Genomic DNA, 14,372 nt, shown 5'->3' on the forward strand with positions numbered 1-14,372 from the left:
AGGTCCTTCCCAACCCAAACCAGGATTTCCTAATGTTCCCAACCCCACAGTCCTGCTCAGCAGCAGCAGAACCAACCAAACACTTGTCCCACCCCTGCCCCACTTCCAGAGGGTTCCCAGAGCAGGGGAGCAGCACCTGACCTCGAGAGAGCATCTTCCTTGGTGTTTTTTCTTTATTCTTCTCTTTTTCTTCCTTCTCCACCCCATCCTTTGTGGGTTTCTCCTCTTCCTTGTCAGAGGGGCAGCTCACGTGCAGCTGGATGATGTCCTGGGGTGAAACAAATGTCCCTCAGACATCCTCTGAGCCGTGGCTGGAGAAAAGCAGCCCAGGAAAGTCTCAACCAGCTCTTGGGGAAATGTTTTTGGCTCCCCAAGGCATGGGAGAGTAAGATATGGATAATTTCTAACAAAACATAGATTTCCTGGGCTTCCACACTCCCTAATTTGTCTCACTCTGGGCCTACCTGAGACTCCAGCAGCCCATCCACGAAGGGGCCTGAGGATTCCTCACACACAGCCAAACTCCTGACCAATTTAAGCTTTGAGTTAGACTGAAAAAGGTAAAAAAAGGGGAGTGGTTACAACACCTCAGCTAAAACTCACACTTGAATTCCTGCAGCTGCGTTCCCAAGGCAATTAAATTACCAATTAGAGAGATATTCCCCTCAATATACAGACACCAATGACTTGGAATCCCTGAACAAACAGTTCTTTTATTCCTTCAGCCTTTGAATTAAATTTTAGGTGGGAAATACCCTGCTTTAATTCCTGCCCTCCCCAAATTCCAGACAGAGCAATTCCAGAAAGGAGCACATGGAAATCCCTGCCTGCTGCACGTGGCTTCCAGGACAGGACAGGCTCAGGAGCAGCTCCCTAAGGCTGGCAGCAGGAATTTCCAAATTTCCAATTTCAAAGGCAATTGGGATGGCAGCAGAGCTCCTACCTTGGCTCTTTTCCGGGCGTGTCCGTGACTTGACGTTCGCTTCTGCGGAGAGAGAAAAGGGAAGGTAAGAAAATTTAACCTGGACGTTTTCTGCCATTCCTGGGACACAAAAAAAAGGGATTGTGACAGAGATGCTGCTGCTCTGTCTGGAGAGCCAGCAAGCCTCTGGTGGCTGGAGCTGGCTGAGAAGAAGCTGAGGAGGGTACGTGGCACTGGGGATGGCTCCCTGTCAGAACTCACAATGTCCCTCAGACATTTTTAGATGTTCTGGGTCCAAGTCAGAAGCGTTTGAGGCCCTGGCAGGCAGCTAAAAACAGCTGTGATTTTAAATTTAAGCCATAGAATGATTTACCAACCTTACAAGAAGTCACAAAAGTTTAGATACTGTAGTAAAAGTAGTCACAAAGTAAAAGGAAAAATTTTTGAGTGCTGTACAGGGGGGTTTTAAATCCTATACAGGGGAGTTTTAGTTTCATACATGGAGGTCAGAAGTTTTAAGATAGAGAGATTTAAGCCTATCCCGTCCTCCCTCTTTCTTTTCCTTACCTCCATATTCTTAATAGTGTTAGCACTCACAAATTAGTTTAAAAAAAGCACCATTTGATATAGACAATAGGCATTAGAGAAAAACTATAAACATTTAACACGTAATGTACCACATAAAAAATAGCAGCAGCCCCGGGCGGGGGGAGAGAAGAAGAAAACAAGAGTCAGAAAAGATGTCAGGGGTGTGTGTGTGTGCCTGAGCTGCTGAGCAAAACACAGCAGCCCGAAAAATCACTTTTTTTAAAAAAAATCACAATAAACTGCCTTAAAACCAAACAACAAAAAACTTCTAAGCTTTTTTTTTTTTTTTTTTGAAAGCACAAGTTAAAAGAGAGATTTTTCCACCACCCACAACCCAGGGTGAGCTCCAGGAGGAGCTGTGTAAGCAGCACTCCTGGTCGAGGGCCACCTCGCCAAGAGGGAGGGGACAGAAAAGTTGTTTTCTCCCACAGGAGTCAGGGACGTGGTGTAGTAGTAGGGATTGGAAATGTAGACACACCACTGCAAGCTCTTCCCTGAATGAAATGTTTGCTGAAATCTCCCCTGCTCCATTCCCGAGGGCCCACTCAGGCTCTCCCTGCACAGCTGCACAGCTGCCCGTGCAGCTGGGAGCACATCTGGCAGATGTGCCAGCCCACAGCTGGCATGGCAGCAGCATCCAGCAGGCAGCTGAGGGTGGGAAGGGCTTCAAGCTCCACCAGGAGCCACAGGCACAGGTGGCAGGAGAGCAGAGCAGCAGGAGTGAGTCCCAGCACCCCCAAATGATGCCTGCACAGAACTTTTCTCATTTATTGAAATGAAATCCCCAAAACATTCCCATCCTATTTTTAACTGAAGAGAAGCAACAGTCAAGCAGCATTCCTGAACCCAAGCTCTCCCTGGATGCCTTCCCTTGACACGAAGCCATTAATTCATCCTTAGATCAAAGAAAGGAGTGAGAGGGAGGTGACAGCCCTGGCACCAGAACCTGGGGACAGACACCAGTGTCCCCCAGGGAATATTTGTTATTCCACTCCCAGGCTCAGGGAATATTTCAACCACTCTGGCCAGGAGGGATGCAGCTGAGGAGGAAGGAGCAGCCTGCACAGCGTGGTGTCCCTTGGAAAAGTGTCTTTGGGTTGTTGGGAAGGATGGATAAATAGAATTATTCACAATACAGCCAGGATGAAAACAATCCCCCCTACTGGCTGGACAATACCCTTACCTACAAATAAATCCAAAGGTCAAATGGATTGTTCCATCTCAACCCCCAAAATGTTCATCCCACACCTGTAACCCTCCCCTGAAGCATCAGGAGTCTGTGACCCCATTGGCCCAAGTCTTGTTCCAGCCCACCTTGAAGCCCCCTGATAAGGGGTCTCCGAGGGGCTGGACGCCCTCTTGGAACTCCTCCTCCTCTTCTTCTTCTCCTCTCTTGGATCTTCCCCCCTCTTGGATCTTCTCCTCTCTTGGATCTTCCACCCTCTCCTGGAGCATCCTCTTGTCTCTCTCCTCCCCATCCCCTCAGGCCTCGCCCCGTGCTGCTCTGGCAGCTCCATCAAGACCTTTCTCCATCCCAAACAAACCTGATATTCTAAGAGCATTCAGATATTCAGATGATATTCAGAGATCTCTCGTCTCCATCCACCCAAACCATCCTGGAGCCCAGCGTTCCCCCCACTGGGTGCTTTGGGAAGGGCTGGAAGCAGCAGGTGAGGGCCCAGCCCTCCCTGCCCACGCTCACCTGAGATTCCTGGCGCACGCTGACCTCCTCCCCCCCATCCTTCTCCACCTCCTCCTTGCTCGGTGACCTGGATACATATTTGGTTTTGTTCACAGATTCCTCGACCACCTTTTTTTCGGATTCCTTCATAATTTCCAGGGACTCCTGTGCCGTGGTGCTGTTGGACATCTTCAGAGCCCTCCGACGCAGCGACGGGCACCTGCAGGACAAGGGACTTTAACTTACCCAGCTTAAAGCAAATTTAAAAAGTACCTTCATATAGATATTTTACAACATTTTATCCTAGGGTAATTAATATATACAGTAGTGGAGCTATGTAACACAAGGTAATAAATATATACAGTAGTGAAGCTATATAACACAAGGTAATAAATAAGTGACGAGTCAAAGATGGTTTATTTCAAATTAAAAAAAAGAGAGGAGGAATTGTAGGAATATAAAAAGGGAAAAGATTTTGGAAAGTGCAAAAAGGCCCCAGAAAGTAGACATAAAGCTGAGAAAAGGCTGGGAAATTTCAAAACCTTCTCATGGGGAGCTAGGAAAATAAGAACCAAGTGAATGCATTTATATTTGTCATAAGGAAAAAGAAAGAACAAGAACTTATTGATAGCTCAAGATGTGAAAAGTCCTAGATATATGCTTTGCAAAGATAGAAAAGTTTCAATCTTATATAATTAATTATTGTTTGAGGTTCATAGAAGTCCTTTCGTTATGTTAAACCCATGTGGGTCCTTGTCTTATTAGTATAATTAATGACTTTGCACCTTTTCTTTTATGCTGTTGGTTCAAAGAATATGTAAAAAAAGGCTTTGCATAAGCTGCCATCTTATCTCTGCTCTGGATTTACGTGGATATTGTTATTTTCTCTGTCTCTTGCTTTTTACTTGCGTGATACAAACAGATAATAAATCCTAACTCTACAACCAGTCCGAGTCCATCCCATTTTGTGAGACGCAGCCCAATCCAGCATAGCCAGGGGGTGCACAGAGGTTCTCTGTGGCCACAAACTCTTGCACACACAGGTTGGAATTTCCTTGGAGCCCACCTCGTGCACAGATCCCAAACCAAGCCCACCCTGGGAGCAGCCTGGCGGCAACTCCGTGGTTGTCCCCAGGATTTTGGAGCCACCAGGGCTGGACAAAGTCCCTGAGGTAGGTGAGCAATGGAGACAGAGAGACTGAAAGCAGCTCTAAACCAGCAAACATCACACAGGTGAAATAAATTCCAAAAACCAGAGCTGAGCTCTGCCCCAGGGCAAACCACCACCAAAAATCTGCATTTCCCCAAATCTCAGCCCAGTTGTTTTTGTGATCAGTCAAATCTTCAGTGAGACAATAGCCTTGTACTCCAAACATGCTCTGTGAGAGAAGATCTGGGATCTCCCTCTGGTCAGATACTTCAGGAAAAGTGGGACTCAAATTACTCATTAAGACTAATATTCCTGATAAAGTTGCATTTAATTGCTTCCCTTTGATTAGCAAGGAGCAGGCAGCCCCTGGAGCCACCTCTGGATTAGAGTGGAGCCTGGACAAGGCAGCACCTGTGCTTTGGTGTGCTGAGAGCCTCAACCCCATCAAATTAAGTGTTAATTTCAAATTAATCACCTGGAATCAAAGCATCAACCCTGCCCTTAGAGCTCATGAGGAACCGGAGCGCCAGGACACAGGGAATGATTTCTCAAGGAGAAAATCTTTTAGATAACTCGCAATAAACTGCCTTGAGACCAAACAACAAGAAGCTGCAGAGTTTTTCTTTGGAAGCACGGGTTTGAGGAGAAGCTTTACCACCACACGAGACCCCAGAGCAAGCCTGGGGTTCTCACAGGAGGAAGGTGCAGGGAAAGCAAGCATCGCCCTGCAGCTGCCCTGCAGGCTGAGATCCAGCAGTGGTGATGCTCCCATGTGTGGGAACCCCAGCCTTGCTCTGGGGTCCCATGTGGTGGTGAAATTCCTCCTCCAACCCGTGATTCTAAAGAAAAACTGCACAGGCTCTTGTTGTTTGGTCTCAAGGCAGTTTATTGCGAGTTATCGAAAAGATTTTCTCCTTGAGCTGCTGTGGTTTGCTCACAGCTCAGACAGAGGCACACACACACCCTGACATCCTCTCTGTCTGCTGTCTTCTTCTTCTCTCCCCCCACCCAGGCCTGCTGCTAGCTTTTATATGATATATTACGTATTACATGTTTATAGTTTCCCCCCAATACCTACTACCTGTATTATAAAGTGCTTTTCTACTCTAAACGAATCTATAAGTGCCAACATCACCAAGAACATGGAGGCAAGGAAGAAGAAGGAGGAAGAACAGGATCAGCCCACTTTCCTCCATCTTAGAACTTCTGACCCCCATGTACAAAGTAAAACCCCCCTGTACAGGTGTTAAAACCCCCCTGTACAATACTAAAAAATTTTCCCCTCTGTTTTGTAACTACTTTTACTATCCTATCTAACCCTTTGTGACTGCTTGTTCCACCTCCAAAGTTGGTAACTCATTCCATAGCTCAAACTCAAAATCACAGCTGTTTCCAGCTGCCTGCCAGGGTCTAAAATGCTTCTGAGCAAGGCCTGGAACCTCTATAAATGTCTGAGAGACATTTTGAGTTCCAACACGCAGGGAGCTGCACGGGGTGACAGCCCCACACCAGGGAATCCCACGCTGCTCCCGCAAGAATTAGGTCAGCGAGGGAAAAGGGAACACTCTGCTTGATGTCCCTCATTCGTGGGAGGATTGTGCAGGGGGTGAAGGTGCTAAATTCTACCTCCTCCCAGCCCAAAACACTTCACACTGGAGGAAACTGCTCCAGGCTCATGCCCAGGCCGGGGGCTTAAACATTCCAAGAGGATCTGGAGCAGATTTGGGGAAGGGAGGGAGGAGGCAGCGCCGGAATTGCACACATGACACTCAAATAAAGAAGCAGGTTTTGTACAGCTCATTCCCTTTGCACCACCCACCCTCTAACGAGCTTTTCCCCCCCAAGCCAAACACCTCAGCCAAATGTAAGGAGGATAACAGGATCTTTTCCTGTCGTGCTGCAACGTAACTGCAGCATCACACAGGGAACACAATCAGATTTGCCAGAAGAGATAACTGGGAGCCACAGAAGTGACATTTATCAGCTGCCCCCTCCTGTTCCAGCTTCCATCCCCTGCAGGCAGCCTCCAGGATATTTCCCTGCACGCAGAAGCTGGGGGAGATCTGGGCACTGCTGCTTTCCAGAGGAGGATTCCTGCAGGATGAATGAATCAGCCCAGCTCCCTCGGGCAGCCGTGGGCAGAGAGGGGGTGGCAGACACGAGTGACGGTGACAGACGGGGTTTGTGGAGAGGGTGCAAGTTCAGAGGACTCAGGGGAGTGGGTGGGATCAAGCTGGGCCTTGGGAGAGAGAAAAAAACACCACACGGATGCAACAGAAAATCTGTGTCAGGAAAGAAGATGGAGCAAAGGTGCAAGGGAGGAGGCGGGGGAGGTGCTGTTGCTGTTTTGGTTTGGGGATGGGGATTGGCAAAGCAACTGGGCCAGTGACAGCAGTGACTGGGCATACTGGGAATGCTGGCCAAGGGCCAGGCAGCCGGGACACATTGAAATCCTCCTCCTCACTCCAGAAAGGAACATGGAATTCCACCTCTGCTGCCTTCTTGCCACCTGCAGTTAGCAGCTGCCGAGCCCCGGGAATGCACAGCAGCAACTCCTGGTTGGGCAGGGAATAAAAGCAAGAAAAGTTCTGCATTCCCAGTTCAGATGGATCTGGCAGCAGATCTGGAAAAGGCAGGAAGCTCCTGCTAAATAAACTCTCTTTTCCTGGCCTTGTTTCTCAGGGAACAGACCTGCTCCTGAGCGAAATGAGGGTGCAAAGGAGACATATGGCTGCTGGGTGCAGCTGCCCACACACGGCTCCGGTGCTGCAGAGGGATGGAGGGGTCTGAGAGGGGGGATGGAGGGGGATGGAGGGGTCTGAGAGGGGGGATGGAGGGGGATGGAGGGGTCTGAGGGGGGGATGGAGGGGTCTGAGGGGGGGATGGAGGGGGCTGAGGGGGGGATGGAGGGGTCTGAGGGGGGATGGAGGGGGCTGAGGGGGGATGGAGGGGGCTGAGGGGGGATGGAGGGGGCTGAGGGGGGGATGGAGGGGTCTGAGGGGGGGATGGAGGGGGCTGAGGGGGGATGGAGGGGGCTGAGGGGGGATGGAGGGGGCTGAGGTGCCTCAGCCTCTCCCTCTCACATTTCAGGGCTCAGGCAGCAGGTGCTGAAGGAGGTGATTGTCCTGCTCTGCTCTGGGACAGCCTCACCTCCAGTCCTCTGGGGGCAGTTTTGGGTGCCACAATACAAAAGCTGTTGAAGAGCATCCAAAAGAAGGACATGGAACTAGAGAAGGGTCTAGGAAGGAGCAGCTGAGGGCACTTGGCTTGTCCAATCTGCAGCTTCCTCATCAGCACCAGTCTCTGCTCTCTGGTCACCAGGACTTAAGAGAACGTCTGGAGCTGTGTCAGGGGAGGTTTAGGTTGGAAATCAGGGAAAGGTTTTCCCCCAAAGGGTGCTGGGCACTGCCCAGGCTCCCCAGGAATGGGCACAGCCTTGAGGCTGTGCCAGAGCTCCAGGAGTGTTTGGACACTGCTCTTAGGAACGGAGTGGGATTGTTGGGGTGTCCTGTGCAGGGCTGGGGTTGGACTCAATGATCTCCTTGCAAATCAGGATTTTCCAGGTGGGCTTCACCTGCCCAAGCCATAGCCATGGGAACCAGTGGCAGCGCTGCAGCATTCCCAGCTGGCTTCCAACACAAAGACCTGCATTCCCCTCAGCTATGAACCAGCTCTGCTTTGGCTTTCCCAGACTCACTCCATGGGACATCCAGCAGGGATGTCCAGCAGGGATGTCCAACAGGGACACATCCAACAGGGACATCCAGCAGGGACATCCAGCAGGGACACGTCCAGCAGGGATGTCCAGCAGGGACATCGAACAGGGACATCCAGCAGGGACATCGAGCAGGACATCCAACAGGGACGTCCAGCAGGGATGTCCAACAGGGACGTCCAGCAGGGACACGCCCCTGGCAGGAGTGGGCCAGAGCAGCCTTTCTGACCCCTCCCAGCCCAAACCATCCCATAATTTCCCCAGCACCCCATCATTCCCCTCTGCCCTGTTTGGGGGGCGGCAGCACCCAGCACCCAGCACCCCTCACCTCCCTCCCGCTGGGTACCAGTGATGCTCAGGCGAGCAATTCGCTGATTGGCTGCCCGGCAGCCAATGGGGAGCCGAGCTCCATGGCAACGGGGCCCTGTTGCCAGGAGCAACCGGGCGGGGGTGACTCAGGTCCCCCTCCCCAGCACGGCTGAGGCCGCGGAACCGGCTCCGCACCGGGAGCCGGCTCTGGAACCTGGAGCCGGCTCTGGAACCGGCTCTGCACTGGGAACTGGCTCTGGAACCAGCTCTGGAATTGGCTCCGCACCGGGAGCCAGCTCTGGAACCGAGAGCCGGCTCTGGAACCGGCTCTGCACTGGGAGCCGGCTCTGGAACCGAGAGCCGGCTCTGGAACCGGCTCTGCACCGGGAACCGGCTCTGGAACCGGCTCTGAAACCAGCTCTGCACTGGGTGCCAGCTCTGGAACCGGGAGCCGGCTCTGGAACCGGCTCTGCACCGGGAACCGACTTTGTACCGGGAACCGGCTCCACACCAGGAACCGGCTCTGGAACTGGCTCTGCACTGGGAACTGGCTCTGGAACCAGCTCTGGAATTGGCTCCGCACCGGGAGCCGGCTCTGGAACCGGCTCCGCACTGGGAGCCGGGTCTGGAACCGGCTCCACACCGGGAACCAGCTCTGGAACTGGCTCTGCACTGGGAACCGGCTCTGCACTGGGAACCGGGGGCTGGGGACAGGGCTGCCGTTTGGCCACGAAGCCCCTCGGGCTCTGCCGGGCCCTGGCCGTGCCCAGGATCGTCCCAGGGGCTCCTCCTCGGCTGGGACCATCCCGGCCTTCAGGGGCGGCTGCCAGGTGCAACAAGAGGCTGGGAGAGAAGGATTTTTGAAGTGTGCCAAAAGGTCCTGGAACAGCTCCATCCTGGGCTCCACGCAGGCAAAACATCACTGCAGCAGCAGCCCAGGAAAAGTCGGAGCGTTCTGCTGGAATTCCGACAGGTAAAGAACCTTTGGAGCTCACTGCCCTCCCTCCTGCTCCCAGCCAGGTAACAGCTCCCACTGGGACAAGCACCCCAAAAAGCCCCAAACCAGCAACATTCATCAAGTTCAAAGCCACCTCTCCTGAATCCTCTCCTGATTTTCAGCTGGAGAGGGACTGAATTCCTCCCTCCCTTACAGCTCCTGCAAAAGCCAGCAAGATTCCCCACAGGAGGCCAGACGTCTCTGCCTGAACAGTGCCCGTGCTTAGTCATTGCTTTAAATCCTAATCTCCACCCCCACATGACATCAAATCCTGAAATTCTGATGCAGATGGAAGGGTTTGGCTCCAGGTGAAAAGGGGAAAAATAACCTTATATGAACAAGGGGACAGGAAGTGCAGGTGAGCCAAAGGGAATTCTGGAGAACTGGGAGGTTTCCTTGTGGAAAACATCTCAAAGCACAACATCATTTCAGGGGGAATAAATACTCTGATATTTTGTTACCTCCCTCCATCAAAGCAAAGACTAAATTCGGGAGAGGTGTCAACTTGTTCTCACTCTATTCCACAAGTGTAAGCAGGACTGCCAAAATAGTTTCCATGTGATACCCAGAAATCGCATAGGGGTGGATAAAAGTTTTATAAAGACTGATATTTCTTCTTTTAGGAGGAAATTCCTCCCTGTGATGGTGGGGAGGCCCTAGCACAGCCCAGAGAAGCTGGGGCTGCCCCTGGATCCCTGGAAGTGTCCAAGGCCAGGTTGGAGCAACCTGGTTTAGTGGAAGGTGTCCTTCAATTGCAAAGGTGTGGAATGAGATGAGCTTTAAGCTCCCTTCCCACCCAAACCATTCCATATTTCACATTCAGATCCTTTCTTTCACCTTCCTCCCCTTTCAAGCCTTCTCATGGCCCACCTGAGCCACAGCCTCAGTTGTTCTCTGCTGCCCTCCAGCACTTCTGGGCACACAAATCTCTTTAAATGCTCTGACCTGGATGGGAAAACTCTGCTTAAATCTAATTTCCATGTGTGGAAAAGGAAACACAGAGAATTCCTGCTACAATTACCTTGTGCCACATCTCCCAGACACTGACAGGTTAACACTGGGAGGAAGGAACCAACTGCACAAACAGGCCAGGAGTTAAACAGTCCTAAGGAACGCTTCCCTAAGAAAAGTGGGATTAAACAGTTTTAATTTCAAGTTGTCTGAGCCTGGAGCTCCCAGCACTAAGGGCCACTCTCAGTCCTGCTCTCCCCTCTTGTAGGAAAAGGGACATTGTTGGTTTGATGTTCAAAAGAAAGGAAACAGTGATCCTGCTGCTCCTTTTTCCTTTCATTTTTGGGAGCTGCTTCAGGCTGAGCAATAACCTCCTCACCCCTCCTTTCCAAAATCTGGAGGAGGAAAAAACCCAAACTCAACACCAAAAAAACCCAACCCCAAAACAGTCAAAAAGTGAAGGCCCACCAGCCCTGGAGAACAAAGGGTTTCCTGGAGAAGGAGGCGCTGCTCCCAGGGCAGCACCGAAGGTTTGTGGACAGTTCCCGAGGCTTTTTGGACAGAACTGTGGCAGAGAGGAAAGAAAAGCAGGCTGAGAATTCCCTGTCAGAGCTCTCTGCTCCATTTCACACCACTTCCCACTTCCTCATCACGAGCTATTCCTGTATTCATCCCAACATCCCAAGAGCAGGGAACTGCTCCGGTGACGTCAAAGCAGTTTCCCAGCAACAATTAATGAGGGCTGTCCACCACAGGGGTTTCCTGAAAAGCAAGGAATTATCCACCTACTTTCCACAGTGTCAGGATGCAATAGGACAGCACTGAGCAGGGATTTCTGTTAACCCTTCCATGGCTCAGCAGAAATCCCTGCGACAGCTCCTGGTTCTTTCAGAGAACCTCAAGGAGAATTCCTTCCACCCGAGCCCATCCCTAACGAGGCATCTGCACCAGAGGTACCAAGCAGGAAAAAACATGGAAATCCAACCAGGAAAACATGGAAATCCAACCAGGAAAAATGGAAAACCAACTAGGAAAACAAGGAAAACTCTTCTCCTGCTGGCACCTGCCCCCGTGCTCTGCCTGTGCCAGGCAGGAGCAGCAGCATTAAAAATGTGGATGAGGGAACAAGGATTTCCCTCACCTTTCCCAGCTGGCAAAGCAAATCCCCAAACTTTGTTTAGCAGCCCCAAAGCATCCCAGCCCCCAGAAAACCTCCACAAGAGGAAGGCACAAGGCAGGAAGGTTATCTGTATTCCTCCTCCTGCTCTCCAGCTGCTGCTCCTGCTTTTCCCCATGCTAGCAGAGGACACAGAGCCACTCATCACATGGCAGACATTGGGTGTTCTCCAGGTGGGACCCAGAAATTAATTTGAAAATAGAAAAAAATGAGGAAATAATGATTCAAAGAAAAAAACTCAATTTTATCTGTTGCTTGCCAGCAGAAGCTGGGATTGGGTGTTAAGTCTGAGGAGCAGGTAGAGAGATCCTAACACCCCAAAGTACAATAACCACACCTCAATCCCAAAAAAATCCCAGCACTAAATCTGAGATGAAGAGAGCATAACTTCTTGGGTGTTAGGCAAAACTGGACGATGGACACGTGTGAGGAGGGGGAAAAGTCAATCCAAGCTCCTGATTCCACTAAACCCAACTCAGCTGAGGGGCTTAAATTAATTTAAAAACAGAGTTAATGCATCAGTGAACACAAGCACTGTCCTACAGAACACCCAATTGCATAAGCCACCCCAAAAACGTCACGTGGCACGACGCCAACCGAGGAGCCAATATTCCCCATCAACTAGCCAGCCCCAAACAAATAAATCCACTAAAACATAACCCAGCAAAAGCACTGGGAAGGTTCTGCCTTTGCAAAACAAGAGGAATTACCCAGGAGCAAGCTGCAGATGCTTGGAGCAGGAGGAGATTCCATGATGCTGTCAGGGGAACTCCTTAATGACATGGCAGAGCACAGGATGCCGACCGGGGATTCCCTCTCTCCGTAGGTGCATCCCCGGCGGCACAAAAGGAGGAAGAGGAGAGCTCATCTCACCCACCCAAATCCTCACCGAGATCCCAGAGCCACAAATTCATTTAGTCCAGCTCCATTTTAAATTAACTCCCTCCAGCAGCAGAAATCCTGGCACTTACCAAGGGGAGAGGGACACTGCCAGGTCCCCATCCCCGAAATATTCGCCCACATTTACACTGCGTTTTGCACCGGCGAGGGGAAATGAAAAACCTCATAAATCTTTCTTTTCTCAAATAATTAAAACCTCATCCTAAAAATAAACTCACCGCGGTGGTTCTGCACTCTGAGCACGTCAGCTGTTTCCCGATTTCAGCGGAGACTCCATGGCCACGAGCAGTTCAAGAGGAATTCTGCCAGGATAATCTCGCTCCCAGGAAGCCCCCGCCAGCTTTCCCAAAGGAAAACCCCAAAAAAAAAAAAAATCCCCTGGCGATTTTTGCGGCTGCTCGGGCTCTGAGGAGCGGCTCGGCAGCGGAGCAGATCCCAGCTGTTCGCAGGGATGTCAGCACAGCTCTGCCAATAGCCACATCCACACCCCCCTCCTGCTCTCCTGCAAATCTTCAATGGAGCTGCCTCCGCGCCGCCGTTAAAGACGCAGCACCCGGCCCCCGGCGGCCCCGGGAAGGGAGCCGGGGGTGCTGCTGGATGCTGGATGGGGACGTGGGGGTGAGGCAGAAGTGTGGCCTGCAGCCAGCAGGGTCACCAGCTCCTGGGGGGATCTGGTCTCCAGAATCACTGCACAGCGAGGGAGGGGATTGTCCCACTCTGCTCTGGGCTGGGGCAGCCTCAACTCCAGTCCTGCGGGCAGCTTGGGCACCTCAATATGAAAAAGGTCAAAAGATGAATGGGGAAAGGTCTGGAGGAGAACCTCAATATGAAAAAGGTCGAAAGATGCTGGAGAAAGTTCAAAGGAGGGACACAGGAATGGGGAAAGGTCTGGAGGAGAACCTCAATATGAAAAAGGTTGAAAGATGAATGGGGAAAGGTCTGGAGGAGAACCACAAAATGAAAAAGGTCTAAAGATGCTGGAGAATGTTCAAAGGAGGGACACAGGAATGGGGAAAGGTCTGGAGGAGAACCTCAATATGAAAAAGGTTGAAAGATGAATGGGGAAAGGTCTGGAGGAGAACCACAAAATGAAAAAGGTCTAAAGATGCTGGAGAATGTTCAAAGGAGGGACACAGGAATGGGGAAAGGTCTGGAGGAGAACCACAATATGATAAAGGTCGAAAGATGTTGGAGAATGTTCAAAGGAGGGACACAGGAATGGGGAAAGGTCTGGAGGAGAACCACAATATGATAAAGGTCGAAAGATGTTGGAGAATGTTCAAAGGAGGGACACAGGAATGGGGAAAGGTCTGGAGGAGAACCACAATATGATAAAGGTCGAAAGATGTTGGAGAATGTTCAAAGGAGGGACACAGGAATGGGGAAAGGTCTGGAGGAGAACCACAATATGAAAAAGGTCTAAAGATGCTGGAGAACGTTCAAAGGAGCGACACAGGAATGCACAGGGTGAGATTTTGGGGTGTCTGTGCAGGGCCAGAATTTGGGATCAAGGATCCTTCAGGATCCCTTCCAACTCAGAATATTCCACGATTCCATAAAAAAAAAAAAAAGGCATGGCAGATACCACCCAAGGCATCAGCAGCCTCCAGAAGGATTCACATGCAGGGAAAACACCCAGAACACCTCACACCTGCCGAGGTAGGTCACAGCCAGCCTTGCTCCTCTCCTGTCACTGCTGCCGTAACTTCTCCGAGGGGTCGCTTTATTAAGGGTTTCATTTCAATTCACTTATTTGTTTTTCTTGTTCATTTACTGGGGATTTAATATGGAGAGACAGAAAACAAGAAATGCAAACGGCACAACTGGATACTTTGGAGAATTAGAATTGTGAAAGATGCATTGTAGGACCCACAAGGGGAAATTTTAGATTATTGGCTTTATGGCATTTACAGCTTGGTGTGGTTAAAGCTGATAGGCCAAGAAATGTTTATAGTGTATTGTAATTAGGAAATAAATAGATT

At 50.8% G+C, this 14,372-nt stretch overlaps 1 protein-coding gene across 5 annotated transcripts in view; it reads right to left on the bottom strand.

The window, feature by feature from the left end:
- The window catches only part of R3HDM2 (R3H domain containing 2), a 45,402-nt gene that overhangs the window by 20,207 nt on the left and 10,823 nt on the right, over positions 1-14,372 (bottom strand). For 3 of the 5 annotated variants that reach the window (XM_021542502.3, XM_021542503.3, XM_021542498.3), the window contains exons 1-5: positions 12,609-12,887; positions 3,213-3,411; positions 944-985; positions 465-551; positions 142-268 (exon numbers count right to left, since the gene is read on the bottom strand). In XM_021542502.3, the coding sequence (XP_021398177.1) occupies positions 142-268; positions 465-551; positions 944-985; positions 3,213-3,380 (424 nt within the window). In that variant the 5' untranslated portion in view covers positions 3,381-3,411; positions 12,609-12,887. Of the gene's footprint in view, positions 1-141; positions 269-464; positions 552-943; positions 986-3,212; positions 3,412-12,200; positions 12,296-12,608; positions 12,888-14,372 lie in introns of those variants that run through there. The other 2 variants (XM_021542500.3, XM_021542499.3) reach the window with 2 other exon arrangements.

This window comes from Lonchura striata, chromosome 27 (genome assembly GCF_046129695.1).
Source record: "Lonchura striata isolate bLonStr1 chromosome 27, bLonStr1.mat, whole genome shotgun sequence".
NCBI classification, from domain to species: Eukaryota; Metazoa; Chordata; class Aves; order Passeriformes; family Estrildidae; genus Lonchura; species Lonchura striata.